The sequence below is a fragment of the Anabrus simplex genome, chromosome 6 (genome assembly GCF_040414725.1).
Source record: "Anabrus simplex isolate iqAnaSimp1 chromosome 6, ASM4041472v1, whole genome shotgun sequence".
In the NCBI taxonomy this organism is placed as follows: Eukaryota; Metazoa; Arthropoda; class Insecta; order Orthoptera; family Tettigoniidae; genus Anabrus; species Anabrus simplex.
This window is the reverse complement of record NC_090270.1, coordinates 167948518-167973579: the sequence shown is the minus strand read 5'-3', so window position 1 is coordinate 167973579 and position 25062 is coordinate 167948518. Positions and strand designations below refer to the sequence as shown.

Below are 25062 nucleotides of genomic sequence, written 5' to 3'. Positions count from 1 at the left end.
AACCATCCTCTATATAACACTAATCAGAGGGAAAAATGGAAGGGATCCGACACTTCGAAAAATGAAGGTATTGGCCAAAGAAAAACAAGGGCCACAAAGGGCGTGAAAATGAGGGACTCCCTAGCATTCGCAAACATAATACCATCAGGGTCGGAAAAGGGCAAGAGTTGACCAAGGGAGGTCCGATAGGAAAGATGAAAGTGAGGAGCCTAGCACAAGTGAGTGGAAGCATTGCTAGGAGTCAGCTAAGAGCCCCGTGGTCGCCAACCCATTCTCGCAAGGTCATAGTCCCCTGGAGTCCCTTTTAATCGTCTCTTACAATAGGCAGGGGATGCCGTGGGTGTTATTCTAACGCCCCCACCCACAGGCGGATGAAGCTGAGAAAGCGCAAGGTGAACTTCAGTTAGAAATACTGGACTAGCAATGCGATGACACAATGAAGGGAATATTTTATCCTAATGACCTACTTATATAAACTGTTGCCAAAAGAAGATATTCAGCTCTGAACAGAGAAGCAAACATTCTCCAAGTTGATGATCAAGACTGAGATCGACACTGACGGTGCGTGATGGTCAGCTGTAAGACGTGTTACTACACAGCACCACTACACCTAAACGGCGCATCAGTACTTTGTTATCTTAAAAAAAAAACAGTTCAACGCTTCTCACTAGGAATTTACTGCATGCATGTTTTTACTTGATTTATAAAATTGGATTAGTTAGCATAATATCACTAATCACTAAGACAACGTGCGAAGTTCTTATATGTTTACTAATAGCGAGGCTAATAATAATAATAATAATAATAATAATAATAAATCCATTACACAAAAAACGCAGCATGAAGAACATCAACAACTACAGAGGGATATCTTTGCTACCCGTGACTTACAAAATTCTATCACTTGCTATCCTGGAGCGTTTGGAAGCACAAGTCGAACATCAAATAGGTGAATACCAAGGAGGGTTCAGAAAAGGTCGCTCAACAGCTGAACAGATCCAAAATCTCAAAACGATCATCAGATATTGTACACTAAGGTACAAGCAGTATGTGTCTGTCTTTGTGGACTTTAAGAAAGCGTACGACTCCATTGACCGGGAAGTCCTGCTAAACATCTTAAATGAATTTGGAGTTGGTTTGAAACTGCTGGCATTAATTAGAGCCACCCTGACCGATACAAAATACAAAGGTGAAGTTCCACGGATGTCTCTCGCATTCCTTTGACATCAAAACAGGAGTCCGACAAGGTGATGGGCTATCCCCGATACTCTTCAACTGTGTTCTTGAAAAGATCATCAGAACCTGGCGGGTGAGATTACAGGAAACCAACTACAGTCCATTGAGAATAGGAACCAAATCCAAGGGGATCGCAACAGACTGCTTAGCATTTGCCGATGATATTGCTGTTCTCTCAAACGACATAGAAACCGCTAGAGTTCAAGTTGAAATTTTAAAGGAAATTGCCGAACAAACTGGTTTGCAGATATCGTTTGAGAAAACAGAAGTAATGACTAACATCAAAGAGGCTCCACCAAAATTCCATACAAAATACGGGGACATCACCCGAGTAGACAAATTCAAATACCTGGGTGAGATCATCATGAAAAATGGACTGGACAAAGAAGCACTTCAGGAGCGAGTACGCAAACTGGAAATAGCCTACCAAACATCCCGCACAATCTACAACAAAAAATGCCTTTCCCAAAACACCAAGATACGTCACTATGAAACAGTTCTGAAGCCAGTAGTTCTATATGCAGCCGAAACCCTGTCTCTAAATGCCAACAAAGGACTCCTTGAAGAACTGGAGAAAAGAGAACGCAAAATTGTGAGAGGAATCTTGGGATCAAAGTACAGAAATGGAATCCATCAAAAGAGATCCAACAAGGAAGTCTACAGCAAAATAGAGAAAATTACTGACACAATCAGAAAAAGACGGGCACGATTTTACGGTCATCTTAAAAGAATGGACGGAAGAAAGTTAACTAAAGAAATCTTTCACTTTTTTGATTCAAACCCCAAAACCACTATTCCCTGGTTTAGAAATACTAAAGAAGACCTGCAAATGCTCCATATCTCAGCTGAAGACGCCCTTAACAGAGATCTCTTCCGCAAGAAAATATTGACGAACGGGCTAAACCGAGACGAGCAACCGAAGAGAAGACACGGTGCCCCTTGGACAGAGGAGCGTAAGCAGGCCCACTCACAAAGAATGAGGGAAATTTGGGCTCTAAAGAAGGCCAAGTTCAGTGTCAAATGCAACAAGACTTAACGTGGTCCTTGATGGCCCCAGCGAATTATATATATATATATATATATATATATATATATATTATAATAATAAGGCATAATGTATACTACTCTGTGGCCCACGAACTGCCTTTTTAATAACTATTGACTCTCCATACGAGAAAGTTTGAGCGGCCCTACACTAGAAAATCCTTATGATTAGTTCTGTATTTAAGCTTACCTGTTATTTCGATAATTTCCAGAGAGGTCTTCTTGGAGGGACGGCCTCGTCGAGGGAACTCCGCTACACTAGGATCACCTTCTTCATACATTGCCAGATCTTCTGGCCTGTGAAACATACACAGGCTTTAGATGACGTCAGATAATGATCGTGATTATTGAGTTAGGAAACTCGGGTTTATGAAGTTCAATTAAAGTAAACCTTCAGTATTTAGGATTTCACTAATTCCGAATTCACGGTTAATCGGACTGCTTTTCATCGCGCAGTAAAACACTGCAGGACTGTACTGGGCTTCGTATTCGCGTCAAGGTAGAAGTAGAAAGCCGATGATTACAGTGGAAGTAGTAGAAAAGTCTAAACAGAGAAACCAAAGGGAAAATGTTATTGACACCTAACAAAAGTGTTACCATATACTCAAAGTGGTGCAATAACAAATGAAAAACGGATCGACAAGGAAAAATGTGAAGATGATTATAAAAAATCGCAAAGTAGCGATCGCTTGAAGAATAAGACAAGAGAGAGTCTTGAACGATTCAGCTACTAGGCTGGGAATGGGGCTGCTACGAAAATGTCTGGTTGTCACCATAACACCACTATGGTGTGTACTGTCTAAATGTTTAGCGCATGTCTCGATGCCGAACCATAACCATAGTCTTAACGGAAAAGAGCTGTAGCCGTGTAAAAAAAAAGTAGCACCACCATACGGTCAGTCCCCACGAAATACCGCTGAGAAAATAATGTTAAGTCCCTTCAAGCAGGCTACCTTCAACTGGCGAATGACTGGGCTGCCGCCTATTTCTCGTATTAAAATGGAGAGGCAGAAACCTGCAGGTGTCTACCACAAGAAGGACACTGTCTTACAAGCGGAGCTCTGGTTCAGAAAACACAAGACGACGTCGACAGAAGTGTATAACTTAGGTTTCCGTCGCTGAAAATCGAAAACCAGTTTATAGGGCCCATCTATCGACTCGATTAACAGCTTGCTGTAGCTGTCTCTCAGCAAACTTCGTCCTTCCGGAGCACAAATGTAGATCTAACTCGTCTATATGCAGCAACGGAACGACTCGCCGGCCCAGCAGCGGCAACTATGCCGTTTATGACAATTACGAACATTTTATCACTCAGTGGGGAACCCTGAACGTAATCCTGAGAATATTCATTACCTACATGGACTTGACAGAGCTGGGAGACATGCAGTTTCAAATAAACGTAGGAAAATTTTCCCGAAAGTCCCACTGGTGTAAGGTGGAGATAACCCCATATCACCAGGTAGTGTCGTAAGCCTTTCCCAGGTCACAATATAGGCGGCTAGGCGCTCCTTCTGGAGGAAGGACTCCTGAACGGTGCTCTCCAGTCTAACCACATGATTAGTGGCAGACCGACGAGAGCGAGAACCATACTGGTAGTTAGTCAGCAGACCTCTCTCTTCCAATACCCATACAAGTCGTCGGTTTACCATAATTTCTAATAAAATGCAGATGCCATTTCTTATGCATATTGGCCTGTAGCTATGCAGGAGCTTTGGGTCTTTACCTGGCTTGGGAATATGTATTACAACTCCCTCACGCCACAGAGATGGAAACACTCCTTTATTCCATATCATCGACACATCGGTCGCTCAAATTTTTTAGCATTTGATTGTGAATTTTGTCGGCCCAGGATCCGTGTTCATGTACAGCGCGACTGTACTTTTCAATTTCCACTCCAGGCTCGTTATAGGAATGCGAAATACTGGAGGCGAAGGAGAGGTAGTGATCCCCTGCCTCGCACTAAACTGTATGTCTGCAGAATGTGACGCGATGTGATATGCAATGCCTAAAAGGAATCGTTACTATATCTCCATCAACTGATATTTAAGATACTGTTGGTGAGTTGTATGCACTGACGATGCGGTGGAGTTCTATCCACACTTGCAATAACGAAGTATGCTGGTGGTGGTGACTTTTGTTTTTAAGAGGAAGCACAACTAGGTAACTATCCTCTCTGAACGAAATAAGTGGAAAAAATAAAGTAAAATCACTTTTTGCTATTGTGCTTTACGTTGCGCCGACACAGATAGTTCTTATGGCGACGATACATGATTTATTCAACGAAGACATTTTGAAATGAATTACAAAATAAAACAAAAACTATAATATTAAGACGAAAAATTCATTAACGAATCAACGGGGGACGTAAGTTCCCTGAGTAATAGAGCACTTGCAATTCGCATACCCTTGATTAATCCACTGTCACACATAAAGCGGATGACGGAGTATGTGCCGTCATGAAAGACACCTTTCGCACGTAAATTTCTTACTCTCTCGAATCAGGAAATGGACTTTCAACACTCAAGCGCTTAAATTCCATGTGGTTGGCCTATGAAGGATTCCGATGATGATGCTTAAAAGCCCATCGCCGATCACGTATGCCTGCTGCAATTTCGTCGGTCCACAACGGGACCTGTTTCCGGCGGGGGATATCAGATGAGGAAGGTATAGTTTCCTTTGCAGCATCCAGAATTCCAGTTGTAACGGAACAAACGTGGTCATCAACAAAGGTCACTGTATACTTGCCACCGTAACAGGGGAACTAGCACAGGATTACACAATGTGACATCTAGGTGGGAGAATGTCATTTGCGCTACAGTAGTAGTTTCTCCGAGTTGAGCACACAAAGGTCGAACAGGTTGCTCAATTGCTCCGTCATCCTCCCACATGCGCAGGAGGATGAATAGTCCCAGAGGGTGTTTCGCGCGTTCACATCTCCCAGCAAAAGGAAAGGAGGTAACTGAGTGACCTGATCCTGCAGTTCATGCATGTAAATATCATAGTCCGGTGGGAAGTACACGTTGAACACCGTTGTCAATTCTGGCAGCGGAATGCGAACCGCAACTGCGCCCAGTTAAGTTAGTAACGGTACTTCTTCACCGAAGATGTTGGAACATAATGGGGCACGAACGCGCTCCAGTTACCCTGCCACCCACAGCTACTCGGTCCTTGGAGTAAATACGGAATCTTCTCATATTCGTGTCGTGTTCAGGTCTCAAATGAAATTCCTGTAGACAGACTATGGTGGCCGCATTAAAGGACATCAATTAACGTATCTGAGCTAAGCGACGAATATAATTATTGCATTTCCACTGCAATAGTGTCATTATGTTATTGAGTAGCGCAATGAAATTAGGTCAACTGTTTGTTCTTCATTCGCGCAGCTATCTTCCATTCTCGGTCGTTGTCGTCAGATTCTCCATTTCTGTCTATTTTTGTCTGCGTTACCGTTTTCTTCTCAGAAGAGGGAGATGTGTAGGCTGAGCACCGCGTAGAGGGTGAGTTCGCCGATCATGAGCGGTGGGACTACTTCCTTGGAGAACTAGGTTTCGCAGCAAAGGACCAAGGAATGGGGCGTCGTGGACTCTCGCTCTTGCCCACCGTTTTTGGACTCCTTGGGAGAGAGCCGGCAGGTGGTATGCCAGTCTTCTTCGGGGTTGTGGTGATACCCAATTGGGAGAAGGCTTCCCCTCCAACCGTGTAGTGGCTTCCCCTTCTGCTCCTTTCTCGCCCGAACGCTGGAAGACTTTACAGCCCTAGTTGGGAAAGTCTTTCACCCGCCCTGGTAGGCGAGAATTTTCCAGCCGAACGTGGCTTGTTTTCTTCCCAGGAGGACGAATAACTTCTTGGGATCTCTAGTTGTTTGTCCATCTTGTTGATGACTACTAAGACATCGACGCTTGCTGTGTACTAATGCTTGATACAAAACTCTGTGGGGAGACCCGTACTTGTCTGACCTTTTCAGCGAAAGAGACGGAGAACTCTGGAGCAACCATGGATTTGAACTTTCTCCGGGCGTCTGGAAAGAAACCGGCTTGGATCACGTAGCTATCAGCTTGTATTCGGGAGATAGTGAGTTCGAACCCCACTGTCGGCAGCCCTGAAGATGGTTTTCCGCGTTTTCCCCACTTTCACGCCAGGCAAATGCTAGGGCTGTACCTTAATTAAAGCCACGGCCGCTTCCTTCCCACTCCTAGCCAATTGTTGCTATAAGGCTCTGTGTCGGTGTGACGTAAAACAAACAGCAAAGGAGGGCATATAAGCGGAAAATGGTCGGGAAACACGCTCGTTGGCCTCGAACAAGAATGCTGAATAACATGAAAATCACGGTGCATGTTCACTTCTTGAGTTATGGAAAATTCAAAAGAACGAATTATACTGAGGCTAAATGTAATCCTAAAATTTTCCCGCACGAAGCACTAAAACATCATGAATCTGGGACGTACACTTGAATGTTATAAACTTGACGTGTTTACATTCTAAACCTGGTTTACCTGAACTAACTGGAGTACGCCTCCTTAAATTGGCCTTATTACACACGAGTAAAATCACTGGGCTTCTTCAATACTGGTAGTTCTCATCAATTCTGGACTTACCTTATGTATTTCGTCATCTTTTTACGAATGCGAGCTGGAAAGAGAAATATTCACAGTATTATTGAAAGTGCAATTATGGCAGCATCATGTACATTATTTTTTCTAATTCTATACATATTTTGTTAAGAAGGAAGCCATATTTTCGAATGTAGACTTATTTATTACGTAACTTTAAGGTTTTTCAGACTGTCAAAAACACTAACTGAGGAGTGTCTGTTCAAAATGTGTTATTTCCGCTTCCAGAAAATAAATCAGTATCTCGTCCACGTGCATTACAGTAGTTGAATATTATCGATTGCCGTGAGCAATCCAGATCAGAAAGATGTAATTTCTTAGAAGTAGTACCAAACCCGAGCATGGGTACGTTCTATGTACCTTTAATTTTACGTTTCTTGCGCTTTTTCCACAACTGTCTTATAGCACCTTTTGAACAGACACTCCTATAACATACCCGCAAAAGTACATACTATTAAACAAAGAATGTCTGGAATGTGGGTTAGGATATTCTTATCCGTATTCAATTCTCTATCCTTCGCCACTCGAGACGGCTTTTTAGGATATTATTTATCATTAAAAATAACACTCCCCAATTCAGTTCCATACATTTATTTAATCAAATCATTAGCTTGAATTACTCCCTAATACAAAAAAAAACATTATAACAAGAAGAAGAAACATCCTCCCACCTCTCCAATGGACTGAACCATGGCCTACAATAATTCCCTCACTCCCCTACTTCCCCTCCCCTCCACACGGAACAAAGTCGTTAATAAAAGCAGATCTTTGGATATTAAAAGAAAGAATAGAAATTAATAAAGCCAAGCCAAGCCAAGCCAACCGATATGATGATACACGTAAAAACTTTCCCCCTTTTCGCACTACTTAATTAACATCTGGACAGCATTTGCACCCGTTGCATTACCGCTTAATGAATCCCATAGAAGGAAATTTCTGACATATATCTGGAATACGGGTTAAGATAGTCTTAACTGTAGTAAATTTTCTGAATTTACTCAGCGTCTTTCGCAATTCGAGACGATTTTTTTTTTGGGTATTAATTATTTATCTAAAAACAATGTCTTACAAGATACTCTCTAATTCGTTTCCATACTTTATTAAGGCTAATCAAAATCATTAACTTTCATTTATTCTCTAATACATAAAATGCATTACAACTTGAAGGAGCAACATAACCCTCTCCCCTCTCCAGTGGACAGAAGGCAGGTTCCACAACATTAGCCTCGCTCACATAGTACTACTACATATTATTTGTAATAACTTCTTCGTAATATCAACAACTCTCAATTGACAATTTTACACATCGTAAACAATATTGTACATAGAGTATATAGGCATGATTGAAAGTGATTTGAGAGAATCTAAGGGTATTCTTGAGGAATGAAACATGCCATTCTTTTTGTCTTAATAGGTGTATTTTTACTTGTATGTAATAGTGTTATAATTAGTGTTTTCGGCAGTCTATAAAACCTTAAACTTACGTAAGTCTGTGCTATCTACTTTATCTATGTACGCTGGTAGAAAGTGAAATTCCAGCACCAGGAAGGAGTAGTGCTAGATAAACGAAATTCAGGAGACGTGTTTGCACGTCTGAAAGATGACGCCTATTCAAATTTACGTCCTAGTCGACGAAGAATGGGCTAGTTGCGCCACTATGACCTTGCAAAGCAAGTTTACTTGTGCACTTCGTGAGCGTTAGTTATCGTCCGGTATCGACGTTGTGAAGTAGTTGTGAGTCAAACATACCCTTAAAGAGGCGAAAAAGACAGTATCAGCAGTTTGAACGAGGCCGTATAATAGGGCTACGAGAAGGTGGCTGTTCATTCCGCCACATGGCTGTGTTGGATCGTACTTCATCTGCAGCAGCCATTGGCAGCAGACCGACACAGCGACTACTTGAGGGAAAGCTCCGAGCCATATGTCTTATAGCGTTCATGTTACCATCCCCGAGTAACTGCCAACTGCGACTTCATTGGTGTCAAGCTAGAGCTCATTGGAGATCTGTTGTGCCTCAGATAGGAGCAATTTCTGGCGTGGTGCCAGTCATAGCCGTAGGTTGGTAAGGACGAGGCCAGGTGAGCGCTTGGAATCAAGCTGTCTACCTAGTCGACACACTGGAGTTATGGTCTGGAGAGTGATTTCCTTTGACAGCAGGAGCATTCTTGTCGTTATCCCAAGAACCTTGACAGCGGATTTAAACATCAGACTGGTGATTTAACCGGTTGTGCTGCTGAAGTGATCATCACAAAGCAACAGAAGAAGGTGAAGAGATCATGTGAAGATGCAAAAATTGATCCAGATGATCCAGAATATAGGCCAGAAATGCACTTAGGTATCCTTCATCTTTTTTTCAATTTACCTCGAAACATCTGTTTTTAAAATTTATGCTCCTTTTCTCTAGAACCACGAGTGCTAGGAACATGAAATTTGCACCATATCTTCTTCTTTGGATTGAAAATGTACTGACACAGTTCAAAACTTCTAACTTACGTATTTTAAAAACTTATGGCAATGCAAATTCATATTTATTTTTTTAAATTTGACTTTTAAGGAAAAATGTACTTGTTGGTCTATATTATTTGTTAAAGTTTATCAGTATATGCGGGCCCAGGAAACGAAATGGGGGAGTCCCTACGAACATCTTGAGACTCTGGCTGGAAACAGGGGTGTGATGCGAATATATGAGCTCACCAAGAGAGTTCACTTAGCCTCTCACACATCAATTCTCCAAATTCTGCCTACCCGTGGTGCACCTGTCAAGCTGAGCAATCCAGGGGAAGGTTGGGTTTTCAACCCCAGCGGGAGGTCAGTGAGCCAACAGGATTGGAGGGCAGTGGAAAGGCAATGGGAAACCACCACTGTAATTTTCCCAAGAAAGCCCCATGGCTTTGCTCAATTCAAAATATTCCAGAGTTTCAAGTTCCTCAGTCTGATCTGCGGAGAAGGGGGATTAGGTTGAGAAGCCACAAGAAATGTGCGATGCTACAAAGAACAGTATTGTTTAAGAACTTTGAATGTGAGATCCATGTATCAAGGAAAGATGGACATACTCAAGCGAGAAATGAAGAGACTGGGCGTTCATATATTGGGAATAAGTGAAGTGAGATGGACTGGTATTGGTGAATTTGCAACAGATGACTACATGGTCTACTATTCTGGACATAAAAACCAAAGGAAAAATTGAGTTGCCTTCATAGCTAGCAACAGGGTGCGTAGCACTATAATGGGATGCAATTTTAAAACTGATAGAATGATGCCGATACGTTCAAGGCCAGGCTTTTAATATCACTGTCAAACAAATTTACGCTCCAATCACCGAAGCTTGCGCCGTTCCCGCGTCCAGGTCGAGTCGCGTAAGATCCAGGCTAGCTCGGATATAATATTAATTTCTAAGTAAATCGGATTTCTGGGCTATGGGTTCCGCATCGACAGACGATCACCGGGATACGCTGTCAGCTAAACCTAACCCTCGTAACGGACGTCTCCTGTTCGATCTCTGGTTAGTTTCCGCATGACATACTCTAATCCTCAACTAACAATCACTTAAATCTAAAAACTTAACCTAGGAAATCGTTGAGAGAATAGTTAAGTTTTATATACTATTATTTATTAATAATAAATAAAAAAGTCTTAGAAGGTGAATTAAATACTTTGAATGTTATGTTGAAGAATAAATAATAAACAACTGACTTCATGTCTCATCAATTAAGCTTAAAATGTTGTCAAATTAGAGGCCTCCAACTAAATAAAAAGAATAAATATGTTTACAGTATTTACAATCTTGATTGGGAGTTATGAAAATGTGTCTGACGCAAATCCTTTGAGTTGATTAAGTAAAGAATAGAAATTAAAATCACGCTATCATCTTTCCTTAAACGTTGCATGAAATGCTTCCTGAACTCTTGTTTTTTACAAAAAAATCTAATCACATCACAGCGCGATAGATTCATTTGATCATAGCTGTTCATAATTATCATCAGTACCATTTGCTATCAGGAAATGTTTTCTTAATTATTACATATATTTAACATATTTCACTAGAAAAACTTCAAAACTCTTGGTATTATGGAGAGAAAGACAATTCATTATGTCATTACTTCTTTTAAAATAACATGATCGCAATGTCATGACCTATATTTACTCAAATTGTTCACTCAAATAATTTTTAATTTCAAAAATGTAATTTAAGTGACCATATTATAATCATATGCAATCCGTTGCTGTGCTATCATTCATATCTGACCACTAATCAACTAGATTCTCCTGGATATCAAGTGATATAGCTGGTAAGAAGATCCTACCAATTACTACTTGCCTTCAATTATGAAGGGACGTTACCAGTGATATCGATTAATGCAATTAAATAAGCTCCCTAGCTTTTCTTATCTGAATGAGAATATTTGTGATGAGAAGAAATCGTATAAATACAGGCTACGTTTGTGCTACTCTTCCTATCTGGAATTATTTGATGATCCAATAGGTAGGTGTCAACATAGGAACGTTATCTAGATCGTAACTAGTGCTATATATGGCTTGTTGAAGGATTAACAGACATTTGAGAACTAATTATAACCATTCTCCATCTCGAATTACGTAAATTGAACTACTATCGTCGCTAACTAAAATAATCTACACTTTCATTTACGACGAAACAATAATCATCACCAACACTATTCATCATAACCTTCTACCATTCTTCACATATAAATTACTCATTTCACATTACACATCTCGTGTTTCACTCCACATTACAATAATCATATTAATTCATCTCAACTTAACGCTTGTTATTCTGTCATCATAGTCATCCATCTGATTATTTCATTCTGTTTTCAATGTATATAAAAATCCGTAAAAGATCTCCGTACATCTTCCTACGACGTTATTACATCTTATATACGATCTCATTCCATCTTAGCTTAATAGTACATGCCCTAACGTATGCCTAATGTTCATCACAATGTCGCATTATAATCACACAACGACATTAAAGATATATATAGACTGCTAAACATACTCGTTACAGCGCCCGTGTCTGAAGTTCAGTGAACTACGGCCGCCATGATAGTTGTAGGCAAGAGAACTTGACACTTTGAGACTGGCCAAGCCACGTGTCACTTTAGCCTCAGCCGTATTATCAGTTCATGAGTAGATGTGATTATTTTTGTTGCAAAGTCCAGACGTTTTGCAGACACTGTTGACATTAATAATTAAAAAACTTTTCATGAAATAAGCCCACAAAATCTGGCGGTCGTTTGGTTGGAAGAAGATGAACAGTAGTATGTTGTAAAAATACGAGTTTTTATTTTTCAAGATGCCCACGTCGTGCGTAGCATTTAACTGCACCAATCGCCATCAGAAAGGGATTAACGTTACATTTCACAAGTATGTATGAACAATTAGGTATTTGCGAATTATTTCAGTATAGGCCTAAACACAATTTCATATCCCATAGGCCATTCTAATCATGACACATTTGTTTCCTTCAAGGTTTCCTTTGAACAATACACCTTTGTTAAAGAAATGGTTGATTGCAGTAAGGAGAGACCATTGGGAGCCAACCAATGCAAGCAGATTATGTTCAGATCACTTTATACCTTCAGATTTCAGGTAAAAATTATTATTAGCCTACAGCAATATAAATTCTTATTAGGGGAAAGATGCTTAGCTCCTCCAATATGTGGAGCCTAACATGTAAAATAGAGAAATGAAATCTAGAAGTTAAACTCTTCATTTATGAATTAATGAATTTAACTTTAAGCTCCTGTTGTCAATCAATCACTACTGATCTGCATTTAGGGCAGTCGCCCAGGTGGCAGATTCCCTATCTGTTGTTTTCCTAGCCTTTTCTTGAATGATCGCAAAGAAATTGGAAAATTATTGAACATTTCCCTTGTTAAGTTATTCCAATCCCTAACTCCCCTTCCTATAAACGAATGTTTGCCCCAATTTGTCCTCTTGAATTCCAACTTTATCTTCATATTGTGATCTTTCCTACTTTTAAAGACAGCACTCAAACATTCGTCTACTGATTTCCTCCCACGCCATCTCTCCTCTGACAGCTCGGAACATACCATTTAATCGAGCAGCTCGTCTCCTTTCTCCCAAATCTTCCCAGCCCAAACTTCGCAACATTTTTGTAATGCTACTCTTTTGTCGGAAATCACCCAGAACAAATCGAGCTGCTTTTCTTTGGATTTTTTCCAGTTCTTGAATCAAGTAATCCTGGTGAGGGTCCCATACACTGGAACCATACTCTAGCTGGGGTCTTACCAGAGACTTATATGCCCTCTCCTTTACATCTTTACTACAACCCCTAAATACCCTCATAACCATGTGCAGAGATCTGTACCCTTTATTAACAATCATATTTATGTGATTACCCCAATGAAGGTCTTTTCTTATATTAACACCTAGGTACTTACAATGATCCCCAAAAGGAGCTTTCACCCCCATCAACGCAGTAATTAAAACTGAGAGGACTTTTCCTATTTGTGAAACTCACAACCTGACTTTTAACCCCGTTTATCATCATACCATTGCCTACTGTCCATCTTACAACATTATCGAGGTCATTTTGCACTTGCTCACAATCTTGTAACTTATTTATTACTCTGTACAGAATAACATCATCTGTGAAAAGCCTTATCTCTGATTCCACTTCTTTACACATATCATTGATATCTATAAGAAAACAAAGATCCAATAATATTGCCTTGAGGAATTCCCGTCTTAATTATTACAGGGTCAGATAAAGCTTCGCCTACTCTAATTCTCTGAGTACTATTTTCTAGAAATATAGCCACCCATTTAGTCACTCTTTTTTCTAGTCCAATTGCACTCATTTTTGCCAGTAGTCTTCCATGATCCACCCTATCAAATGCCTTAGATAGGTCAATCGCAATACAGTCCATTTGGCCTCCTGAATCCAGGATATCTGCTGTATCTTGCTGAAATCCTACAAGCTGAGCTTCAGTCGAATAACCTTTCCTAAACCCAAACTGCCTTCTGTCAAACCAGTTATTAATTATGCAAACATGTCTAATATAATCAGAAAGAATGCTTTCCCAAACTGCTAGGTCTTTCACAGGATTAAAGTCAGTGATAATGAGATGAATGCCTTAATGGTGAAACAGTTTACCTATTACTTACCAGACACTTATGAAAAAGGGGCAAGGGAAAATCTCTGATAAAATCCTGAACCTGGTAACTAGGTTTGACAGCAGGTTTAACCTAAGCAGGCATTTTAGCAAATGAGCCACCACAGTGGCCACTTCAGTTATGATCAGAGAAACCAGTAAACTGAGATTCCCACAGGGATAGAACTGAAGTGCCATGACATTTTTCTTTCATTACTGCTCTAACTGACATCAAAGATTAGTAAAATACAGCATATAAACAATATAAATTCAAATCTATTTATGTTTTTCAGGTATGCTAATGACAGAAAATACCTGAAGGATAATGCTGTACCCTCAAAGTTTGATTTCTCTCCACATCTAAGGAAACTATCACCTAACACAAGGAGGTCACCAGTAAAAAGGAATCTAAATTGTAGTACTGATGATGAGTCTTCAGAGTCAGAAGAAAATAATAATCTTATACACACATTTGATTCAGTTAAAAGTGATCACAGTTACATTCTTCCCCAGTCCCCGTAAGATGGCAAAAACTGTTGAACATTTGGAGTCCAAGTGTCATTTACTGCAAAGGGAACTAAAATTAGCAAAACAAAAAGTGAAACGACAGCAGTCAAAAATAATATCATATGAGCAAACTATGAGAGGGTTGTCCAAGAGATTGTGCACTGTAGGAGAGCCCATAATTAGAGACATTTATGGGGACTTCATTGCAAATCTCTTGCAGGGAAAGAAGAAAAATTTATATGCAGATGATGTTAAGAAATTCTCTCTCACTTTACAATTTTACTCATCAAAAGCATACAATTATATTAGAAATTATATTCCTCTTCCCAACCCAAGTACAATCAGAAAATGGGCATCTAATGTAAATGGAGACCCTGGTTTTACTGAGCAAGCATTTGAAAAGATTAAAGAGAAGGCTGCTAGCAAGGATAATTTATATTTATGTCTAATGTTTGATGAAATGGCGATCAAGCAACAAATTGATTTTGATGGAACTCAAGCTGTGGGCTATTTGTGATTTAGGCCATGGGTCACTTGAAGATGATGATGTCCCAATAGCAACACAAGCACTGGTTTTTATGGTCACTGCCGTCAATGATTCATGGAAGATACCAGTTGGTTACTGTTTAGTTAACAGTTTAACTAGCCAGCTTAAAGTAAATTTAGTGCTACAGTATTTGAGGAAACTTCATGATACAGGTGCAAAATGTATTGGTTTAACTTGCGATGGCCTAGCCTCAAATATTAGCATGCTAAAGGAATTAGGCATAAAATTTGATGAAAACAATGCACCCATAACAAGCTTTTTCCCACATCCATGCAATTCATCTAGTGTCTACTGCTTTTTAGATGTAGCTCACATGTTGAAGTTAATTCGAAATTTACTTGCTGAAAAGAGGACCTTATGTCATAATGAGGCACTCATAGACTGGACTTACTTTGAGCAGCTCCACAAAATTCAAGATAAGGAAGGACTGCATGTTGCAAACAAAATATCAAAGCAGCACATCCAATGGGAGCAACAGAAAATGAAAGTGAAACTGGCTGCACAAACCTTGAGTCAGTCAGTTGCAGATGCTTTCAGGTTTCTACGTAACTTGGGCCTTGAAGAATTTGCTGATGTAGAATCAACAGCAATATTTGTGGAAAGAATTAATGATATATTTGATGTTTTAAACTCATGTCATCCTATGGGCAAGTACAAAAAGAGCCCAGTAAGAAAACAGAATGAATTACCACTCCAGTGTTTTATAAATGATTCAATTGACTACTTGAAATCATTATATGATGTTAATAGAACACTACTTTTGAAATCTCGAAGGTATGTGGGTATTTTTGGCTTCATTTTGGATTTAATGAGCATCAGAGGTATTTCAAATGAACTTATTTGGACAGAAACCCCTAAGTTAGACTTTCTTTTAACAAAAAAGCTCAGCCAAGATAATTTAGAATTATTCTTTGCAACCATCAGGAACCGTGGAGGTAATTCTAATTATCCTACTGCTTTACAGTTCAAGTCTGCATACAGGAGATGTCTCTTAACACAAATAACACCATCTTCGTCTAGAAACTGTATCCCAGATGAGACACCTGTTTTAAATATAGCTCCAGATCATGATCCTAACAGCTTTCATGTAACTTTTGGTGCAGTTAATGACCATGCATACTGCTCTACTGCCTTTTCAGAATCGACAGAATATTCTGAAAATGTTGTGGAATATATTGCTGGTTGGACTGTAAAAAAAGCCAGTAAAACCGTCAGATGTGAAGAGTGTCTCTCCATAATAAATGGTTCTCCAGGAAGCTGTCTGATGGTGAAGGTTAAGGATAGGGGTGGTCTGCTTTGTGCTTCTGAGGAAATAGTGAAATTGTGTAAAACTGCTGAACGAGTGCTGCGATGCAATGTCAGTATGAATCTAAAACCTGAAAAGAACTAAATTTTGAAACTTCAACTACAAGTTTTTTCACTACTGTCCGATACACAACATTTCACGGCTTATGACCATTTATTTACATCTTGTGAATATGGTGAAGAATCACATTATTCCACTTTACTGAAATTACTCCTGAAGATCTATTTTGAGGCTCGCTTGCATCACATAGCAAAGAAGCAATCCTACACCTTGCATCAAAAATCTGTACGCCAGTTGTTCACAAAGCTCATCTTGTTTAAAGGACAGTAACTTTGTTCGCCAGGGTACTTGCAAATTCAGAGGATGCAGTCTACAGTATTAAACATCATTATGTAAGTGCTTATTGATAGGTTGTTTATTATATTTAAAATTGTACTCACTTTCTGTATGTTTTTGTAAAAATGGAGGCCAAAATCTAAATGATGATGATGATGTTTGTTGTTTAAAGGGGCCTAACAGCTAGGTCATCAGCCCCTAATGGTATGAGGTGAATGAAATGAAACTGAAAATTTCAAAATGTATCCCCTAACTGGAGTCTAAAACGAATGATAATGCCTTAAGTACTGGGATGATACTTATCTAAAAGAGGTCTAAAATCCAGGTCACCGGCCACTCATAATGGTACTAATCAATGGTAAAGCAGGACTATGTTGTTCCTCCAATAGTGGTACTAATCACAGCTAACATAGGCTCATGGTACTATCATGGGCACTAAATTTCATATTATTATATTGCTGGGTACTAATCACAAGTAATGTAGACTCATAGTATGTCACACATAATGGTTCCACTCACAGGTAACAAAAACCTATGGTGTTTTGCACATAAGGGTTCTACTCACAAGCAATGCAGAACCATGGTGTTGCTCACATAGTGCTACTAATCATAGGCAATTTAGATCCATGGTGTATCACATTATGGTAATGCCTACAGGCAACACAAATCCATCATGTTCCTCACATAATGGAATTACTCTTGGGCAACGCAGACCCATGGTTTTCATCACAGTGGTACTTATCACTGCGCCAGTCAAACCTGTGGTTTTTCTCACAAAGTGATGCCAACCACAGGCAACGTAGACCCATGGTGTTCCTTATAACGTGGTACTACTTATAGGTAACACAGTCCCATTCTGAACACAGTGGAACCAACTGGTGGAATGCACGTAATGACACTTATCACAAACAACACCCAGACCTGTAGTGTTTCTCAGATAATGGTACTGCTTCTTTGTAACGTAGACCTGTGGTTTTCCTCGCAAGGTGGTACTAGTCGCAAGTAACGTCGCCCCATGGTGTTCTGCACATAACGGTACTAATCACAAGTAATCACATGGGTTTAATATCATCCCTTGGTTGCCCCCTTTAGTGGGCTCTTATGACAGGCAGGGGATACCATGGGTGTATTCTAAATCTGCATCCCCCAACTACAGGGGGAAATCTAAATTATGGTTCATTTGAGATATTGTATTAGTTTTAATTATCTGATTTGTACTTAACTGAACTAGCGGTTAATAATCTGATGTTAAGTTCAACCCCTTACATTTGTATAGGCCTATTTGTGTGTGTATGTAGATACCAAAGTACAAAATATGGTGTATATTTGTACAATTATTTTAGTTTTAGTTTTTTTATTATGATCAGGAACTGTCTCAACTGTACTTGGAGATTCTACAGTAGGTAGACACTTACAAAACAGTATATCATTATGTCAGTTATAAAGTGACATTTTCAACATAAATTGTGCTTATAATACTGTTTTAGTACTTTTGTATATTTGCGTTCAAAATCTACAAGACGATTAAACATTTTATTCTACTATACTAGAAGTTGTTTGTTTATATTTTTGTATAGGCTACAGCTGACACGGTGTCATAGCAAATTGTTCCTTAAGTATTATGGAGATGGCACTTATAATCTACTTTTGAATAGGCCTGCTTGTGTATATATAGAGACCACAGTGTAAAATATGGTGTATGTTTGTACAATTATTTTAGTTAGGTTTTTTATAATGAGCATAAACTCTTCCATCTCTACTTAGATGTTATAGGTAGTACAATAGAGTACAAAATTATGTCAATTATGAAGTGATATTTTTAATAGAAGTTGTGTTTATAATATGGTTTATGGTGTATTAATTTTGTATATTTGCGTTCAGTACCTACAAGATGATCAGATATTTCATCCTATTGTATTAGTTTGAGGTTTTGTTAGTTTACATTTTTATATGGGCTAACAGCTGACATACCGTATCCTAACAAACTGTTCCCTAATGAACATATCTAATAGCGTTTCACGGCACTTACGAGTGAACTGGCGATGGTTGGCATGTGAACCGTAACCCCCTACTTACTTTGAGCATTCATCATTATTTCATTAAATATTGTCAATTACAGGAATCTGGAGCTACCTTAGAATCAACAGTCTATTGTCACATAACCACAAATGAATTATTCACATTCGTTAAACACTGTCATCACACAACTTCTACTGTACATTTAATACATGTATTTTAAAAAGATTTTTATCATAACTAAGGCCGGTTTTATTGCATGAAACACAAAGAATAACGAATTTAACGTATACGTCTATACAAGTACCGTCACTCTGCCATGACACTTGTCGTTTGTTTTGCCTACAAGTGTCATGGCTGCCAGAAGTTCAAAGTGATTCAAAGATGGTCGGCAGATAGCAGTCTATATATCTTTAATGTCGTTGTAATCACACTGAAGCTAACTTAACCTCTTCTCATATAACATTGACAGCATTGCGAAAGGCAAATTAAATTATCACTGGGTAACCACTTCGTACAGTAATAGATTTTTTTATTCATGGTAGATGATTACCTAATAACCTCTAACGTCATTACTCTGGTTGTCTTTTCACGCAACAACACTTCTTTGGACAAATTAAAGATAGCACTTCGTTTATCATGAAGAAAAACATAGAGTATAGAATGGCACTTTCCACAAAAAGAACAATATTATTTTACGTTACTCACGTAAGGACTGGCTAATGACTTATCTTTCCTCCTGCTCCATCGTTGTTGGCATATGTCCCGCTGACTAGGACATGCTGTGTTTGGGTTCACGGCATCTTCTCATCCTTTCGGAAACATCTGGGACGGTCCTAGGTCATTGCCGGTCGTCATGGGCTGGATTTGTCAACTCGTGCCGCCATAGCCTAGGTAGCTCTTGCCTCTGCTTCTTAGCCCATGATGTCTCTTGTCTCTTGCGCGATTGGAACAGAAAAATACGTCCACAGCCTGCTATGTACTATTTCTACTTTGTGACTACCGCTTCTTAAAATGATCTCTTATAATGTTTTTAAAGTTTTTCCAGATGTCTAGTAAGGCTTCACTCTGACTGTAATATGACGTTTTCTATATCTTGAGCGACCGTTATTTGTATTATTCAGCTTTCCAAGATTAAACTTTAGCGTTTGATACGTCGCCTTGCTGGGATCTTGTGATGTACTGATGCAGAAGTTCTGCGGTCCGCCTGTACAATTTCAATTCTACAGAGTTAAATAAATCTTTTATCGCCGATGTCTCGCGATGTTCCCGTAGACGATTATTATTATTATTTGTAGTATTAGTCTTCCTTAATCAGGACTAGTCTTCTTCCAATTTATTCACGTAGCGTTCTGCTAATGTGTCTCCAGTGAAGTCCAATGTTATTTTTCAATAATAAATTTTAACAATACTCTGACGTCTTTCTTTCTCACCGCCTTCTATATTCCATTCCCCTCAAGTGCCTGATGAAGACATCATTCTTTCAACATTTACGAATACTTTGACATTTATCACTGACGTTCTCATTGCGTAGACACCATTTTCGTTACAAACAAACCCCACTACGAATAGTGAAATGGCACAAGCTTAAGAGGAAGATATTGACCAGTTCTATGAACGATAATTGCTACAGTTAACACCGAAAAAGGATGTCGTCTTCATTATTGACGACCGGAATGCCAAAGTAACAAATCAAACTGTAGATGGAGTAACGGAAAAATTTGGCCTTACCACAACAAATGAAGCTGTACAGAGACTCTTAGAATTCTTTCAAGACAACTCACTGGTCATTACCAACACACTGTTTCAATTGCCCAAACGACACCTAAGATTTCTAAATTTTCATCTTATAACTTATTGTCACTAAGGGTATTCATATCTAATTTTTTAGGTTCAATATGATTTATGCCTTTTATTAGACTTTATGGAGCAAGTTATTTACCTTTATTTTTGTGGAAGCAAATTTTTAAAACAATGGACCAGGGTTGAACCGAGGATTGGGGAGGCCAAATAATCTATAATCAGTCTGTCCAATATTCTCCAGTGGTTCAGAATTGACAGAATAACAGCATTAAAATTTATTTAATTAGTTTTGTTTTATGAATGATTATGTTGATCATGTTGATTTTAAACACCTGGACCTCGCCATATGGTAAATGTCGGAATCAGATTGGCTACATACTTTGTGGCCAGAGGTGGAGGAGCGCTGTTCAATCATCCAATACAAAGCCTGGGGCTGATTCGATCAGATCACGAGATCTTAATTTCCAAATTCCCGCTTAAATTAAAAATGATAGACAAAGCCAAACCATCAAGCAGATACAACCTAAATAGCATACCTCTTGAATATACAGTAGAGGTTAGAAACAGATTTAATGGATCAGCTTTAAGAAATAGAGTCCCAGAAGAGCTACGGTGAGAAGTGTGCTGTGTTATTAAGTAGACAGCGGAAAGGCATATTCCCAAGGAAAAGAATAAGAAGAAGGCAAATGGTTATCGGGTGAAGCACTACAAATAGCAGAAGAAAGAAGGAATGTAAAAATCAAAGGGGAAATATCGAAGGTGTCTAAATTAAATGCAGAGTTTCAGAAACTAGCTAGAAGAGATAAGAATGCCTTTTTGAATGAACAGTGCTAGGAAGTTGAGGAAAATAACAGACTGGGTAAGACGAGGGATCTTTAATCGAGAATTGGAGACATGAGAAGAAGATTCCAGGCATTAATTGGAATGATAAAAGATAAAAATGAAAAAGATCTTACAGAAGCAGAGGAGTTTATAGAAAGGTGGAGGGAATATGCAGACGATTTGTATAGGAAAGATCTCAATACTCCTGATGATGAAGTTACTGTGGTGTCAGAGCCGGAACCAGATATCCTAGAAAGTGAGGTCAGGTGGGCCCTAGAAAGTATTGCAAACAATAAGGCAAGTGGTTATAATAGAATCCCAGCAGAACTGTTCAAATTCATAGGAGAGGACGCTGTGAAAGTGCTACATTCAATATGTCAGCAAATATGAAAAACACAGCAATGGCCAAAATATTGGAAAAACTCAGTGTTCATCCCAATTCCAAAGAAGGGCAGTGTTGAAGAATGATTAAACTACCGAACAATTGCACTTATATCGCATGCTAGCCAAGTTATGCTCAGGAGCCTGCAAAATAGACTTCGGCAGTATGTAGATCGATAACTACCTGAAGAACAAGCCGGTTTCCTTAAAGGCAAAGTAATCAGAGATCAAACTGCTAATATTCACTGGATTATGAAGAAAGCAAGAGAATTCCAGAAAGACTTATACCTATGCTTTATTGACTATGCTAAAGCCTTTGACGGTGTTGACCACAATAAACTGTGATAAGTACTCAAGACTTTGGGAATACCAAACCAAACCAAACGCCATGGTGCAACAGCCCCGAAGGACCATGGACTACCAAGCGACCGGTGCTCAGCCCGAAGGCCTACAGATTACGAGGTGTCAAATGGTCAGCACGACGGATCCTCTCAGCCGTTATTCTTGATATTCTAGAGCGGGGCCGCAATTTCACCGTCAGATAGCTCCTCAATTGTAATCACGTAGGCTGAGTGGACCTTGAACCAGCCCTCAGATGCAGGTGAAAATCCCCGACCTGGCCGGGAATCGAAAACGGAGCCTCCAGGTAAGAGGCAAGCACGCTACCCCTACACCGCGGGGCCGGCCTATGGGAATACCATATCATCTTATTTGCCTTATGAGGAATCTCTACTCTGATCAGGAAGCTGCGGTGAGAACCCTATATAGAACAACAGAATGGGTCAATATTGAGAAAGGTGTACGTGAAGCCTGTATATTACCACCTTATTTATTCAATTTATACGCAGAGTATGTGGTGAGGACTGCCATATTAGATGAAACAGAAACTGGAGCTAAAATTGGTGGGAAAAATATAACAGATATGCTGATGACACCACCCTGATGGCAGAAAGTGAAGAACTAAAGTATCTCCTAATGAAGGTGAAAGAAGAAAGTGAAAAGGCTGGACTAAGGTTGAATGTCAAGAAAACAAAGATCATGGCAACTAAACCCATCACTTCGTGACATGTAAACGGTGAAACCATGGAGGTTGTTCCTAGTTTCATCTACTTAGCCTCCAAAATAATAAGCTGTTTGTGGCGACTGCAGCTATGAAATTAAATGACGTTTGCTCCGTGGGAGGAAGGTAATGGCCAACCTTGATATCATTTTCAAGAGTAGATACGTAACTTTAAGAACGAAGATTCATATAGTGAAGGCTATGGTCTTCCCAGTAGCAATGTACGGGAGCGAGACCTGGGCAGTAAGAAAGGATGGACGTCGAAAAATAGACGCATTTGAATTATGGTGTTGGAGAAAACTCCTTAGAGTTCCATGGACTATGAAGAGGTCTAATAAATCCATATTACATGCAATCAACCCAGGATGTTCTCTGGAAGGTCAAATACTCAGACAAAAACTAAAGTGCTTCGGTCATATTATGAGAAACCATGATTCACTGGAAAAGACCTTAATGCTGGGAAGACTGATGGTAAGAGGAGAAGATGGCGACAACGGATGAGGTGGATTGGTGGTATGAAGGAAGCTACGACTCTCAATTTAGAAAGACTTCGGAGAATAGTACACGGCAGAAAGAAATGGCGCACATTGTTCTATGGGGACACGGAGAGTCGGAAAGGACTAAACGACTAACAACAACAACAATCAGCATACGCACAAAGCCTCATTGTTTCAGTGTGGCAACGTTTATTGATTTCTGTGCTAAAGTTCTTGCGAATTAGGATCATGAATTTGACAAATTTAACATTGTAAAGATAGGGTTTACCACCTACCCTTAACAATCTCGTTAATGTTACCCCAATGAAGATCGTTCCTTATATTAACACCCAGGTACATACAGAGATCCTCGTGAGGTACTTTCACTCCATCAACACAGTAACTAAAACTGAGAGAGGTTGTCCTCTTGGTGAAGATTACAACTTGACTCTTCATCCCATTAACGATTGTCCGCTGTCCAACTCATCTCACAACATTGCCTAGATCCCCCTGCATTTGCGTACATGGAAACATCATCCGCAAATAACCTTATCTCTGATTCCAGTTCTTTACTCATGTTAATTTTATACATAAGAAAACATAAAGGTCCGATAACACTGCGCTGCGGGACAACTCCTCTCGGCCATTACAGCGTCAGATAACATTTCACCTACTCTAATTCTGAGTTCTATTTTGTAGAGATTTAGCCACCCAATTAACTGTAGGTTAGTACAACAAGAGAAAATCAGAAGTAAAACGACTAAAAGTAGGTTGCTACACCTATATTACACGAGTCAGTGGGAAACCATACACAAAATTACATTGCATGAATCTTTCCTGCACATAGTTCAGGTATCTAAGATCTTGGCCCTCCGTGGCTGTTCATTTACCCATGAGGCGTTAATTATAAATTAATAATGTTATTCTCCAGCATTGAAGATGTAATGCAACCATTTATGTGTAAGTATATTATAAAATCGTAACACTACCGGTAATAAGCACACTGGACAAAAATTAGTTAACCCTGCAGAAATCATTACAAGCTTCATTTAATATGCAACTCCACCTCTGGATTCGTTTAGCGAGTCCACAAGGTTGCGCGGGTACATCGCTTCCAGGTTAAACCACTCGCTGAGGATTTGACCGCGCAGTCCCACCAAACTGAGGAGGTGCTGATGTCTGCGTTTTATCTGCTGTTCCAACATGCCCCACAGATTTTTAATGGGGTTCAAGTCAGGTGATTTTGCAGCCCAATCGATATGTAATAGGGTGGAGGAGTGTTCATAAAACCAGCCACATACGCGTCCAGCCAGATGAACTTACTCATCATGCCGATGTTGACTGAAAGGCAACACCTGATCACCTAGAATGTTGCACACATCAAGGATGAAATGCTTCATTTGGCCTTTGGTGGCCTCTTGTGAGGTGACCGACTCCAAATGTTCAATGCATGCAATTCCCGTCGCCATGTTCTCTCGCTAACAGATTGGGATGAACCTTCATTAACTGACTGCAGCAATTCCTGTCGGATATGGAAGCGATTTTTGTTCACAAGCCGTGAAACGCGTCTCCGATCTCTCTCACTCAGGAGCTTTACCCGACCACACTTCTGACGTCATGTTTCGTGGCCAAGTGTAGTACACCACTGCTTGTAGACAAGATGAACAGTCCGCTGCGAAACACCAACAAATACAGCAACTGTACTCACGTTATGGCCATGGGCACGGCCAAACACGATTGCCACTCGGTCACATCCTTACATCTAGCTATGTTGAT

The 25062-nt window shown here is 39.7% G+C and overlaps 1 protein-coding gene across 4 annotated transcripts in view; it reads right to left on the bottom strand.

Annotated features, from left to right (window-relative positions):
* LOC136875615 (uncharacterized) overlaps nucleotides 1-25062 on the bottom strand; it is a 188412-nt gene that overhangs the window by 145590 nt on the left and 17760 nt on the right. For all 4 annotated transcript variants that reach the window (XR_011018419.1, XR_011018420.1, XM_068228086.1 and 1 more), the window contains exons 4-5: nucleotides 6876-6909; nucleotides 2471-2577 (exon numbers count right to left, since the gene is read on the bottom strand). Coding sequence is in view for 2 of the 4 variants with exons in the window: in XM_068228086.1 (XP_068084187.1) it covers nucleotides 2471-2577; nucleotides 6876-6909 (141 nt within the window). In the remaining 2 variants the exon portion in view is untranslated. The remainder of the gene's footprint in view (nucleotides 1-2470; nucleotides 2578-6875; nucleotides 6910-25062) is intronic.